The sequence below is a fragment of the Drosophila biarmipes genome, chromosome 3L (genome assembly GCF_025231255.1).
Source record: "Drosophila biarmipes strain raj3 chromosome 3L, RU_DBia_V1.1, whole genome shotgun sequence".
Lineage (NCBI taxonomy): Eukaryota > Metazoa > Arthropoda > Insecta > Diptera > Drosophilidae > Drosophila > Drosophila biarmipes.
In genome coordinates, this window is record NC_066613.1 from 26,026,841 (window position 1) to 26,041,055 (window position 14,215).

The 14,215-nt window shown below is 44.5% G+C and overlaps 6 protein-coding genes across 6 annotated transcripts; 5 read left to right on the forward strand and 1 right to left on the reverse strand.

Moving 5' to 3' along the window:
* Positions 1–340: 340 nt before the first annotated feature.
* Positions 341–1,560, forward strand: LOC108027881 (serine-rich adhesin for platelets). The gene is made up of 5 exons (XM_017099502.3): positions 341–405; positions 497–560; positions 617–722; positions 782–1,355; positions 1,422–1,560. The coding sequence occupies exons 1-5, from the start codon at positions 341–343 to the stop codon at positions 1,552–1,554; spliced, it is 942 nt and encodes a 313-aa protein (XP_016954991.2). The 3' UTR covers positions 1,555–1,560.
* Positions 1,561–1,606: 46 nt separating this feature from the next.
* LOC108028514 (uncharacterized) lies at positions 1,607–3,030 on the reverse strand. The gene is made up of 2 exons (XM_017100399.1): positions 2,581–3,030; positions 1,607–2,191 (listed from the first exon to the last, which is right to left on the reverse strand). The coding sequence occupies exons 1-2, from the start codon at positions 3,019–3,021 to the stop codon at positions 1,607–1,609; spliced, it is 1,026 nt and encodes a 341-aa protein (XP_016955888.1). The 5' UTR covers positions 3,022–3,030.
* Positions 3,031–3,511: 481 nt separating this feature from the next.
* On the forward strand, positions 3,512–4,304 carry LOC122819009 (uncharacterized). Its single transcript, XM_044094904.2, has 2 exons — positions 3,512–4,029; positions 4,082–4,304. The coding sequence occupies exons 1-2, from the start codon at positions 3,518–3,520 to the stop codon at positions 4,206–4,208; spliced, it is 639 nt and encodes a 212-aa protein (XP_043950839.1). The 5' UTR covers positions 3,512–3,517; the 3' UTR covers positions 4,209–4,304.
* Positions 4,305–4,594: 290 nt separating this feature from the next.
* Positions 4,595–5,357, forward strand: LOC108027716 (uncharacterized). The gene is made up of 2 exons (XM_017099271.1): positions 4,595–5,139; positions 5,201–5,357. Exons 1-2 carry the CDS (start codon positions 4,595–4,597, stop codon positions 5,355–5,357), a joined length of 702 nt encoding a protein of 233 aa, XP_016954760.1.
* A 254-nt stretch (positions 5,358–5,611) lies between these two features.
* On the forward strand, positions 5,612–6,389 carry LOC108027871 (uncharacterized). The gene is made up of 2 exons (XM_044095021.2): positions 5,612–6,124; positions 6,186–6,389. Exons 1-2 carry the CDS (start codon positions 5,664–5,666, stop codon positions 6,334–6,336), a joined length of 612 nt encoding a protein of 203 aa, XP_043950956.1. The 5' UTR covers positions 5,612–5,663; the 3' UTR covers positions 6,337–6,389.
* Positions 6,390–6,619: 230 nt separating this feature from the next.
* On the forward strand, positions 6,620–7,504 carry LOC108028386 (uncharacterized). The gene is made up of 2 exons (XM_017100202.2): positions 6,620–7,171; positions 7,249–7,504. The coding sequence occupies exons 1-2, from the start codon at positions 6,642–6,644 to the stop codon at positions 7,412–7,414; spliced, it is 696 nt and encodes a 231-aa protein (XP_016955691.1). The 5' UTR covers positions 6,620–6,641; the 3' UTR covers positions 7,415–7,504.
* The last annotated feature ends 6,711 nt before the right edge of the window (positions 7,505–14,215 follow it).

Genomic DNA, 14,215 nt, shown 5'->3' on the forward strand with positions numbered 1-14,215 from the left:
TAGATAAAGATACTCATTTTTCTTGCGAAGATAAGCTTTATTTGTTTTTAAAAACGACACTATAAGTTCAGAAGCTCAATTAAAGGTCTTATACAGATGGCGGTCAATAACCTGGGAATAAATATTTATCAGCTTAAGCAGATTTTTTTGGTTCTGGTATGCCTTAATAGCAAATCGCAATAATAAGAGTCAGAAACATACTAACTAATTAGTAAACACTTTCTTCGCGCGAGCCGTTCCACCTATTTGGAGCCTGGCATTAGGAGGTTCTCAGCTTTTGCTCACCGTCCGCACCCACATATCAATCAGAACCACTAGGAACATTCCCATCATAAGAATCATGAGGGCACATAAGACCGCAATCATGTGGAAAGCCAAGCCAAATAAAACAATTAGCGGAGAAAAGTAAAGAGTAGATAAACATTGGAGACCAGACATAGCCGACCAGACGAGTGGCTATAATAAGCCAGCTTTAGTACAGGCAGAACCTTGACAGTGAGCGGAAGCAGTTTGGGGAACGAAAAATGTCGCACGTAAACTTAGTCAAAGGACTAGTGGTGGTAATAGTGTTTTGTGAAATTTAATTATCAAAACTTACCCTAGAAATTCCTCCCAGGTCTTTCTGGCCTTTCTGGTAGCTCAAACCCTTTCGGATTGCAATGTCTGTCAATCGAATCAAGTGGCTTGTGTCAACTCTTCCTCATTTTATTTGTGCTTTGGCGGTAAGTTCGAGGATAAACCTTGTGAAATATTCAAAAATCATCCCCTGACCGACCCTCAGATGGAACCCCTCATCGTGACCAGCTGTACCACTGCCTAGAAGGCTTCGACTGCACCAATCTCACGGCGATTTGTGTTCAGAAGAGCAGCCAGCGTCCTCCAAGTTGTGGGGACACCTCGCAATGTGGCCAGTGCAATGCCAATCGCAACTATCTGTTTGCCTGCCAGAGTCGGGGAATTTTCCAGATGTGCTACGGGGCCACTAGACCCACGGGAAAATTCGGCTACTGCCCCTCGGGAACCGTTTGCGATGCCACCAGCACTTCCATCTGCGTGCCCGAGGTCGAGGGACAGACTCTGACCTGTGACTTAAATGATGAGCTCGTGGACACCACCACGGCAGCGTCAGTTACTACCTCTGAGAGCACCACTGAAAGCACCACTCAAAGCACCACTGAGACCACCACTGAAAGCACCACTGAAAGCACCACTGAAAGCACCACTGAAACCACAGTGGTCAGTAGCACCACTGAAGCAACCACTACAGTGAGTCCTCTAACACCCGCGCAGATGTGCAGTCAGAAAAATGCCACCGGACTTTTCACCACCATTCCCGAGGATCCCTATTGTCAGCGGTGCGTGCTCTGAAATCCGCCAAATTTTCCACATCATTCATGCTATTTAAACCCTTATCTTTACAGCTACATTAGTTGCTACTTCAAGAACAACGTGCTTATCAAATCAGCGGAATACAAATGTTCTTCGGATTCCTACTTCGTTTCCCAGCTCCAGAGCTGTGACTACTACAATCCAGGCAACTGTCTTTCAAGTTAAGCCCACCCAAATTAATAAACCCTCAAATACTCTTCAAGCAGAGATGTATCTTTTAATCCAAAGTGACTCCCTTGAGGCTTAAACTGGCCACGGTGGTGGAGCAGGTGGACGGTAGGGAGGAAACACAGGTCTTGGCGGCACTGTCGTAGTAGAGGCTTCCGGGGCAGGTGTACATATTGCCATACCAGGAGCCGCCGTTTAGGAAGCAGTCGATGTACTGGTGACACGTGGTGCTGGCATCCGTGCCCACCGGATAGTATCCCGCGGATTGCATCGCCTGGCAGTATGCCTGCGGGTTACTGGTCGTGGGCGCAGCAGTCGTGGTGGTCGGGGTGGGGGCGCTGGAGGAGCAGGTGGACGGCATGTTGACCACACACATCTTGGAGGAGCTGTCGAAGTACGTGGATCCCGGGCATGTGTACTTCTGCCCCACCCAGCTGCCGCCATTCAGCGTGCAGTAGATGTACTGGCGACAGGTCGTAAGCGAGTTGTAGCCCACGGCGTATTTTCCCTGCGACTGGACCGCCGCACAGTAGGTGGCTGCGTCGGCCGTGGAAGGTGTCGCCGCCGTGGTGGGGGTGGTGGTGCTGCTGGTGGTGCTGGTGGTGTCATCGGCATAGGAACAGGTCGGCATCACCTGGTGGGAGGAGCACATTTATTTTACTCTTTCAGCCAAGGAAAATATTTTATTCCGAGTGTTTTTTGCAAAAACCTTTCAAAATATTTCTTAACTGAATTCTTTGTGTCAGACAACCTCATTAAAGGTGTTTAATTAAAGTACACACTTATATATCATCATCATTATAAATTATACAGGCAGTCTCTTCGAGAAAATCGTATATCAACTAACCAGCAAAATGCTTTCTATACCGCCGCCATTGTGCTTGATATCTAAGTGAATATAATTTCTTGCTAGTTTAATTTCCTTTTTGACGTGTCCCAACTTCCTGATGCACCTCCTCCCTTTCAAACATCCGCCTTCTCCCAGACAACCGAAGCCAAAACTTCGAGACAAGGCAAACTCACCCCATCCGCCGGCAGACCGCATATCTGGGTGTCGTTGATGTTGCACACATAGCCGGAGGCACAGGTTCCGATTGAGTCCTGGACGGAGTCCGTGCCCAGGCAGAGGGCGAAACTCTGGGTGCCGGTGCAGGCGAATGTGTGACTGGCGTCGCACTTGTTGCACTCCTGGCAGTCCGCCGCCTGGCTGCCGGAAGCCGCCTCCTGGCAGAGCACTCCGCTCGCTCCGCTGACGCAGACATAGCCGCTGGGGCAGTCGGCGGGCGTGGCCGTGGACACTACGTCCGCCTGGCAGGCCTGCATCTGGGTCGAGGAGTAGCAGGTCAGGTTGTTGACGGCGTTGCAGACGTTGCAGGTGCCGCGGGTCGAGGCCGCCAGACAGCCGACGAGCAGGAGCAGCCGGATCACCGGGCTAAGAGGCGAGCAAATACGGTGGGGCGACATTTCTGGCTGCAATTGTTTTTCAACTGGTGCTGTGGCCAGCAGACGGAGGGCTTAAATAGAGCGCCGTTTTTTGGCAGCTATTTCCAGAGCGTGCAGATTGCTCTTAATCCGCAAAGACCTCGGGTGGCGGGACCTTGGGGCTACTGCTCCAATTTAGATAAGCTCATAGGGTTTTCAAGGAAATGAAAAGGCTAGCATACTTTTCGGCGACTGACTGTTTAGCAGGGCAGGGAAAGCTATGTTTTACTTACTCATTTTAAGTTATTATTAATTATAAAAAAATTAGAAAATTATATATAATTTTTATAGAAATAGTAAACAACATTTCATTAAAATGCGACCTAAAAAAAAATGCGAGTGCAACTTTGATGGCAATGAAAATTATTTAACTTACCTGTTTTGTTCAACAAATACCTTAATCTCCGCTAGCTTTCCGGATAAGGCTAACACCTATAGCCGCATGCAGTTCTTTTCACAATTCCAGTTGCTCTCGAAGATGCTACGCCAGCTGCTCTGTTTCGGAATATTGTTGGCCATCCTGGTGGGATTTGGCCAGGCCGAGTGCAATGTCTGCTCAGTGGAGAATAACGCAGCCTGCGTTTCCAACAATCAGTACCAAAACTGCACGGCGGATGGGATTCCGAGTGGACCAGTCTACACCTGCCCAACCTATACCAACTGTACGGGATCGACGGGTGGCTGCACTGCTAATCCGGCCTTGGCCTCCTGTAATGATTGCAACAAGTGTGACGGAACTGCATCTTACACCTGCACAGGTCCCAGCACTTTCGGGCTGTGCGATGGTGCAAATATAGTTGGAAAGGTAGAGTACCCCTGTGCAACAGGGGAGGTGTGTATTGCCAACATCGGGAGTCCTTGTGCGCCGTCTTTAAATGGAACTGGAGCCACTTGCTCATACTATAATGCCACCAATGTGATCGGGGACCTCTGCACTCTGAAGGCCTCTACAGGTCGCTATCCGTATCCTGATGATTCCAGCTGTCTTACGTGAGTTATTCAAATACTTACGATCTTATGCTTAAAATATTTTGTACTTTAGATACATTTATTGCTTCCGTAAGAACTCAACTTGGACTGGAAATACCTGGCCGTGCCCCTCATCAAAACCTTATTTCAGTGCAGCAACTTTTACCTGTGTCAAAACAAAACCTTCAACTTGTGTATAATATCTCTGTCAGAGAAAGAATATTCATTTGATTATTAAAATTATTTTTAGTTTAGTTATATTTTGATCAAATATTTTGATCAATCATTTGAAAATACCTAGAATATCTTTGATCTTTTAAGATGAGGATTATATAAAAATAACAACTGGTTGAAAACAGGATCCCTGCTCCCCCATTTATTTTTCAGAGTCTAGCAAATCCGAATGGCATTTTATATTCATGTATCTCCCCATCCATTAGACAAACCGACCTGAATTCGCCCGCAAGATCTAATCCCCTTGCAGCTAAAACTCCGTGTTGGAAGTTCTAGTTTCTGCGAGTGATAAGATAACTCCGAGGGCATAAAGCCAGACACTTGACACCAATAGCTCCAGTTTCTGTTCAAGATGCTGCGCTTTCTGATCTTGCTGGCCACCGGAGTTCTGCTGGGGATCTACATTCTGGGTACCCAGGCGGACTGCAATGTGTGCTCCTCCGAGAGCAATGTGGCCTGCGTTTCGAACACTTCCTACCAGTTCTGCTCGACAAGCGCACTGCCTTTTGGCCCAGTTTACACTTGCCCCACGGGATATTATTGCACGGCCAATGCAGTTACTTGCAATACAAACGTTGATTTTAGATCCTGCGTGGATTGCGGCACCTGTAATAGTGATAACACCTTCGCCTGCCTCACCGCAAGGACATTTGCCTTGTGCCTGGGGACAACCACCCCCTCCCAGATAGTGGGAAGTTGTGGATTGAGTTACGTTTGCGATTTCAACAACCCGAATATCTGTGGCAATGTGTCGCTGGGGTCCCAGGCCACTTGTCCGGGTGATACTAGTGGAACTGGGTTGGATCCCACGGGGATGACACCCACCACCTACTGCTCCCTCGTCCAGCAGCGCGGAAGATTTCCCTACGGCATCGATCTCAACACTACCTGTAGGCAGTAAGTGTCTTTTACTATCTATACATTTTCTACATTCTAGAAATATATTAACAATGTGCAGATACATTTACTGCTTTCTAAACGCAACTTTATGGAGGGGAGGCCTCTACTACTGTCCTGGTCAAACGTATTTCGACAGCTCAACGCAGTACTGTGGCACTGAAGTTCCGGCCAGGTGCACTTATGGAGTAACCACTTTGAGACTGAGTCTTCCATAGATTCAGCAATTCACATTAGCAATTCACATAAATAAAAGAGCTAATTTTAACAGAATTTTTATGATTTCAATAGGTATCTCCTATCCCACTATCCGTAATATGCCTTACATTACTTTAATAGCCTTAAATAAACCCTAATTTCAAGAGATTGGCAAATAGCTTAATGTAGATACTGCATTTGGATAAGATAAGCCAGACCCGATAAGTTTGGTTGCAGGGATGCACTTAACTCAGTGTCATTCAAAAATGCTCCGTTTACTGATCTTTCTGGGAATCGGAGTCCTCGGCTGCCATGCGGACTGTAAAATGTGCTCCACGTTCTCCGGAGTGGCCTACGAGTCCCTGAGAGAGTTCCGATTCTGCTCCTCCGCAGCCGTGCCCATGGGATCTGTGTTCTCCTGTCCCAAGGGATACTACTGCACAGCCAACCCCGTTACTTGTAGCAAAAATGCAACCTTTGCCGCATGTACAGGATGCAATAGGTGCAGCTCTGACCATCGCTTCGCCTGCACCAGTCGAAATACTTACTCCGTGTGCATGGAAAGCGAAACTCCTATTTCCTCGATTTGCGGAACTTGTTTTGGTGATTACGTGTGTAATCTTGAAAACCCAAATATTTGCGGAAGTCCTTGGTTGTGGAAAGCATCCTGCAATGGAGGGGATACAGAAACCTGTGCAACTGTCGATAGTTCAACGGAATATTGTCGCTCTATAAGACGATCTGGGAGGTATCCTTATGTGGAGGAGTCATCTGTCTCCCTTAAAAGGTATGATAAAGAAAATTTTAAAAATATATAGCTAAATATTAAACTTACGCTTTCTTCTCAGATATGTTTATTGTTATTTTTCCGGAAAGCAATACTACGGCAAGGTATACTCATGCCCCGGATCGACCTTCTTCGATAGCTCTACCCAATCTTGCACCACCCAAAAGGATCCCACATCATATGCTATTTTAAACGACAAATTACTACTGTGAACAGGAAGATGTTATATATATAAAATAAAGTAGTTGCGTTATTTGGAAAATTATATACCTTACAACTACTGTCATAAGGAAATTATATTTCAAGGAAAACAAAACTTTTCTTAGACCTTACAGGTAGATAGAATTACTACCTTATTTTGATAACCTGTATCTTGATCACGTGCATAGAGAGCTGGAAACTTTTTTAGAATGTACTTTCGCCAGATTAGCAATCAGACAGAACTGCACTGGGATAAGATAAGACCGACTGGATAAATGCGGATGCAGGCTTTCTGCTCCCTCAGTTCCGTTTAAAGATGCTGCGTCTGCTGATCTTCCTGGCAGTGAGTATCCTGGGCTGCCGGACAGAGTGCAATACCTGCAATTCGAACTATGTGTCCTGCATCTCGCGGACCGAGTTCCAGTTCTGCTCCACCGGAACCACTCCGCTGCCCATCGGAGACGTGTACACCTGCCCCTCCGGATACTACTGCTCAGCGGGCACACCTGTTTGCAGCTCCTTGGAGTCCTCTGTAACTTGTCCAGGTTGCAATACTTGTAGCACTGACAACCGCTTTGCCTGCACCAGCCGAAATACTTTCGCCTTGTGTCTGGGGCAACCCACCCCCAGCACATCGATCGGAGGAAGTTGCGGTACGGATTTGGTGTGCAGCTTGAGCAACGCAAACATATGCGGCAGTCCCGCCACAAATACAGTGACCTGTTCCGGATCGGATTCGGGAACCTGTGGATCCACGACCATTTCAAATGCCACCGAATTTTGTGAATCCATCAAGCAGACGGGGAAATTTCCCTACGGCAGGGTTACCTCCACCACCTGCAGGCAGTGAGTACTGCATATACATATGACTTTTTATACCTTTAATATTCCTTATACTTTATACTTTATACTTTTCTTCCCAGGTATGTAAACTGTTATATTTCCGCTGGCATATATTATGGAAACGTGTACACCTGCCCTGGACACACTTACTTTGACAGTACCTCCCACCTTTGCACCACCCAAACGCAGGCCAGGTGCTCGGATACTGTATCTTGTTTGTCTCTGAACAGCAGATTGTTGATCTAAAGCTAAGATGTTAAGGGATAGATTATCTTTGTTATATTGTCACAGGGGGGAGGGAACCTACAAATAAAAGAGGTGCATTACAAAAGCAAATGGTAAATATTATTATTTAAAATACTATCTAGACTACCTAAATGAAAACCACAAACTGCAGACTAGCAAAATCCACTATAAAATCCCCCCATTTGCACTTCATCAACAGGAGGTGGCCTAATGAACAAAGTGCAACTTAAATCGATTTTTCCCGCCATTCAATTTGCGCGTATTTTTTCCTGCCGACCCTTCACATCCAATCCCCATACACGGGGCACACGGTGGTCTGTGGCTTTCATGACGTATACGCCACGTTGGCACTTGCACCTTGAAACTTTTCCTGGCCTGCGTCACGGGTTTTGCAGAGAGCTCGCATACAATTATGAAGTGTGCCCAGTAGCTCTAACGTCGAAACTTTTCAGAGTTTTTCCCACAGCTCATGCCATAAAAAATCTTTGCTAGACATTCGCTGAATTTTTTCGGTCCCCGTCCCTCCACGTTTCCGACGGTTTGATGTGGGTCAGTTACAGGGCCACATGGGTCGCAAAAGTTTGTGGCCTGGTGGCATGCCACCGAAAATTCAATTCGATCCCAAGGCTGGGCCACAAAAGTTTTCATTCAGTGTTTTCGGTTTCAATGGTTTCGATTTCACATGCCCTAAGCCCGGCCCCCATCCCATCCCGACCCTGTCCTTTCCCTTTCCCCAGCCCGAAATTCAACCAAAACACGCACATAGCTCCTGCTGTGGCTACGTGCACAATGTGCAATTGATTGCCGGGAGATGTGCAGGAATTCCGGGGCCATATGTGGAGGTGACTTGCCACTTTGATGGACACGGTGGCCGCAAATTTCTGCGGTCCACTAAGGCACTTCCCTGGGGTTCCTCAGAAGCAAAACCGCACACTTAGTGAAATTTCGAGAGGTGTATTTTATTTTAGGCCTAGCCGCGCAGCTATATCTGCCATATATCTCTGGCCAGGGTGATAATCTCGCTGTAGGCGTTGGATTTTCGCTGCTAAACGCTTTCATTTAGATTTATGACGCTAGGGCGCATATATGTGCCTAGATACATACGCAAATTATAGAATCACTTAAGCAAAAGCCGCGATGACTTGAGATTATGAATAGCTTTGGAAAACAATATTTTTCTGCGGAATTGGTGGACCTCAAATGGGCACGGTATTATTTTTGTATGCGATCATCACTTGTTTCACGAAGAGAAAAATTAAAATTAATAGTAACTGATGTCTTATACCATTCTAAGAAAGATCTTTTAAAATAAATAGTTTGCTTCATTATTCGTTTATTCAACCTCCTCTAAGCCCCTTAAAACTTTCCTAGGCAAATACAGGGTTTCGGGGGCTTTCAGTTAGGTACCAACTTTTATTTTCGCCGAAAACGTTTGCCCCAGAACCTCAGATAATGCATATTTCAACAGCTATGTAATCATAGTGCTCACTTTCCGTTGGCATATGTGCCACATCAAGCAGAGCCCATATTTTCCAACCGCGAGATAACTTTTGTTGTTCTTGCGACTCGTCAACGTCAGGAGTCCACAGACCCGGCGACGTCACCATCGCCCCTGCCCATCTGCTCATGGCTATCCACGCCGGCGTCAAGTATAATGGAACTGCACTTAGGCCAGATGAATTCATTAATTATTTTCCCTAATAGAACGAGAAAACGAGGAAGTCTTACTAGACTAATTAAATTGTATGGGCGGAGGACGGACAAGGCCCTGAAACCGTGGTGCGCCGAATTGCGCTGAATGCACGGCTCGAACTTAAAGCCCTGTTGGGTAAGTCTTGAGTGGCAGCCACTCGAGGCGTCCTTTCACCTGTCGCCGGCTTTGTGTTTGCCAAGCAGCCCGATGCCGCAGCTCGCCGCGATTCGGTTTTAGCCGGGTTCAAAAGCGGGCTTTAATGCAGCCAAGTTGGCGAAGCGAGGCCTCGAACCGCCTTCGAGGCATCTGGAGCGTGCTTAGGCGACGGCGACATATCACCGCATCTGAATGCGGTTCCCCGTACGGCTTAAAGCGCCAGATACGCAGATACGTCCTGTACCACAGAGCCATCCACCATCCAGAAATAAGGCCAACTGCAAATGGGCTTTAAATAGCAGAGAGCACCCGCTGTTTGCCCTGTTCGTGCTCATATCTGCGAGGGCACTGAAAAAAGTTTACACGGGAAAATATAAATAATAAATATTTAAGGGCACCATTTCATATTCATAAATATTCATTGTTTTGTGAAAATTTATAACAGAATAAAACATTTTATTTCAATTTTAAATTTTTTAGAATATGTGACTAAATCATATCATTTTCAAAAGAGTTTTTAAATTTCTAATTTTTATGGCCGGACTTTAAATATATTTTCTTAAGGTATCTATTGCCCCATTTTCTCTGAGTGTTCACGTATTTGTATTTCATCTTGTGAGCCTCTGTGTGTGCGTTTGAACAACTATTTTCCTTATTAGAATGTTGGCTTATTTTATATTTCCCTCGCAGCGCTGTTTCTGCTGCTGCCGCTGGCTCTCTGGGCTTTTAATTAAAGTTCTATTTCCATCTGTTGTTTCGGCTCGTCGGCCGAAACTGCAGCATGGCGCCTCTGAGGCCTATGCCCCCTGCCAACCGCCGAGCGCCAGGCACCACCCCACCACCAGCCAAGCACCACCCAAACGCCACCCAAGCACCACCCAGCCCACAGATAGTACCGCCCACCTGCGGCGATGCCGCTGGCGACTGCAATTAATTTATTTCGTTTCTCAGTTCTGCTGAGCAGCTTGCCTATTACTTGTTTATCCATTAATTTCGGGTTAATTGGCTCTACTGCCAAATACATCGAACTCTAGTTTTGTTTATTTTGCCTTCGACGGATGAGAAACTCTAGAAAAATGTAATGTTTTTGGAAAGCTCCCGGCAGTATTGGTTCTCTCTGAAATTATGCTAGTTCTAAAAAAAGAATTCTTGGTAATAGGTAGCCTTGAAGGCTTCTTGTTTTAATAATATATCTTCCCTAAAAACAACGAATGATTTTTATAACATTTTCCCGTCTAATCTATGTTTAATTTCAGACCTTCACTGCCTGTACTTTAAAGTATGAGAAAACCCAGCAATGCCTTTAAGTAGTTACCCCCTAAATTTCTTATGTTCAAACTTCATAAAACTTTTTCGGTATCACCTGCAGATTAAGTTCCCCCAAATTATTTTAAAATCGCTTCAAGTTCACAGAACCGTTAAAACCGCACCAAACTTGGCCCCTAAACGTGACTCGCAATTATAAATATGCAAAAGTGCGCAAAACCGCTCGATAGTTAATCCTGTCCCGCCGAAAACAGGAATAACAAGAGCACGTAAACACGAAAACAACAACATGTCGGGCCCCCCAACCCATACAGCCCACACAGGTTGACAGTTCAAGTACACGGGCTTGTCGAACAATTTTGACACAGCCATGCGATGAGGTCAACAGGGCCGCAGCCCACACGCCCGTGCATTATTATATAATGCGGCACTGCAGCGACCCGACCGCAGATGTTGCCACCCACAACAATGCCGGAGAACTAGATGAACGGGCGGTGTTGGGTGGAAATCAGTGATGGCAAGGGACGAGATGATGGCAAAATTCAGGTCACAATAGGATCCCATAAAAGAAATTTCTAATGTTTAATAAACTATGAATGATGGAGTCGTTTTGGTTAAAAGGATTAGATAATATGTATCTTTCTTCAGTTTTAATGGGAAGATTATATTTATTCCCTTTAAAACTTGTATCACATCATGCCATATATTTAATCCTAACAAAAATATGTTTATCAAACTACTAAATAGGGAAGAAGGTCCAGTAAAAAGCCATCTCTAATTTTAACCAGAGGTTAGTACCTACCAAGTACACAACCTGGTGTGGCAACACTGGTGCTGCGAAGGACGCCTGCCAGAATGCCTGGCATGTGGCGTTGTGCAGGAAGGATGGATTGGTAGGATAGGTGTAGGGCAAGCCCGGGACTCGGGGAGGTGGGCGGCGGAAGACCTGCATAATGAAGCGCAGTGGCAAATGCGTCACATGCCGTGAGCTGTGAACTATGTGCCGGCAAAAGGAACTGTCAGCAGCCAGGATGACAGACGGCCAGAGTCGTCTCTTTTGACCTGTCCCGAACTGTCAGGGCCCCCACCGTGTGGGCCTTCATTTATGAACTTGCCAACACATTCATAAACATTTAATGCAAATTTCAGTAAATCCCTTAAAAATGGCTTTATTGAAATACGTTTAACTGATGGATTTTCACTTTGCAAATGAAATGTAAATACAGCCGATGTTAAGTTTGATTGTCAGCGGTAAGCAGCATATTCTGTTTATGGTGGCGAAAAACTTTAATCTGCTTTAAAAGCGTTTTAAAATATTGTCAACGGTTAATCGAAACATTTGCGTAATTTAACTGAGGGTTGGAATTAAGATATCTTAGCCACATAAAAGTAGCTGGTTGAAGTGTAATTTTATAATCCGCGACATGTTCAATATATGTGCGTTTTTTACTCACATGTGGTTCTTTAAAGACAACTGGGAGTATTTGTAAAAAACCTAATTTGCAAACCTACTTGTATGATATCATTAAAGTGCTTGTGTTAATCGCCATTAGCAATATCGTTATTTAGTTCTTTTTTGGTGATTGTCACAAATGACCAAATAAAATGCGCGTGGCTGTGATTAGCCAACAAATGCAGGTCAGCTCTTAATTATTCAAGTCCATTAGTTCTTTATGCCTTTAATGTGTTGTTTGATGCAAATTCATTTGCTTGCAATTTGTGTTGCTTTTTATGAACAGATTTGGTGGCCATTCAAAGTTTTTCATAGTTGCCATGTTGAATAATTTGAATTTTCTAGTGAAACCTCACCTGAGCAACAGTTAATTAGTTTCCTGATAGGGAAAACTATAAATTTAAACAAATTAATTGAATAGCCCAATCGTACTCATTTTCACGTAGAAAGCATTTAACAAGCATTCATTTGAGTAAAGTGCACATTGTAAGTGATCTTCTCTTCCACCGAAACATCCATCCCAACATCAATTAAAATAGATTGCAGTGGCCCATGCAAATGACTGTAATTTACCCGGCGGAGTTGGCTGCTCCAGCCGATAGAGTCTCCTCCTTGCATGGCCTTCCAACCAGTCAAAGCTCAATGGCAGGCGGGCATTAATAACGCACGATAGTCGTTTGAAGAATGCGGAACCCAGATGGCCGACAGAGCCTATGAGTATCCATAAATCAGCCGAGCGGTGTGGGAACAAAATGGATGCTCATCCATCGCTAATTGCCGCCGGCAACGACAATTGTCGCAGCCAATTGCCGATTGACATGTGCAAATTGTAAGTAAATTATTTTATAAAAGTCAAACATTGTGACGGCCGCTATCGAAGCGAGCACTTATCCGATATATAAGTCTTATCTGTTGGGCCGACTCGGCTGGGCCCACACAACGCCAAATCTGTGGCAGAAACGTGGGTCTATCTATAACCCCTTTTGCCACTTCTAACTTTTTGTGCAGAGAAAAAAAATATGTGTGTAGTTAAACCATTATTGGTGTTCCATTTCCAATGGCTTTTAGAATAGAGCCAAAAACTGGACTTCTATGTTCTATAACTTGAGTAGTTGGGTCCCGATTTGGACGTGGGATACCTCTATGAATTTGTGGTTGAATTCTCTGATATTTTGCATTTAAATTTTTATTTTTATTAAAGGTCAAAATTTTAGCCCATTTTCATGTTCGATTTTTCTGTAATTCCAATGGCTTTCATAATGGGAGCCCAAAAACCGGACTTCAAGATTCCATAACTTGCGTAATTGGAGTCCGATTTGGACGTGGGATACCTCTATGAATTTGTGGTTGAATTCTCTGATACTCTGCATTTAACTTTCTCCTTTTTACGAGGGTAAAAATTTTAGCCCACTTTCATGTTCGATTTTTCCGTAATTCCAATGGCTTCATAGTGGGAGCCCAAAACTGGACCTCTATGTTCTATAACTTGAGTAGTTGGGTCCCGATTTGGACGTGGGATACCTCTATGAATTTGTGGTTGAATTCTCTGATATTCTGCATTTAAATTTTTATTTTTATTAAAGGTCAAAATTTTAGCCCATTTTCATGTTCGATTTTCCTGTAATTCGAATGGCTTTCATAATGGGAGCCCAAAAACTGGACTTCAAGATTCCATAACTTGCGTAATTGGATTCCGATTTGGACGTGGGATACCTCTATGAATTTGTGGTTGAATTCTCTGATATTCTGGATTTAAATTTTTATTTTTATTTAAGGTCGAAATTTTAACCCATTTTCATGTTAGATTTTTCCGTAATTCCATCGATTTTCATAATGGGAGCCCAAAAACTGGACTCCAGATTCCATAACTTGCGTAATTTGATCCCGATTTAAATGTGGGATACCTCTATGATTTTGTGGTGAAATTCTCTGATATTCTGCATTTAACTTTCTCCTTTTTACGAGGGTCAAAATTTTAGCCCATTTTCATGTTCGATTTTTCGAAGTGGGAGCCCAAAACTGGACTTCTAGATTCCATAACTTACGTAGTTGGATTCCGATTTGGACGTGGGATACCTCTATAAATTTGTGGTTGAATTCTCTGATATTCTGCATTTAAATTTTCCTTTTTAACGAGGGTCAAAATTTTAGCCCACTTTCATGCTCGGTTTTTCTGTAAATCCAATGGCTTTCGTAGTGGGAGCCCAAAACTGGACTTCTAGATTCCATAACT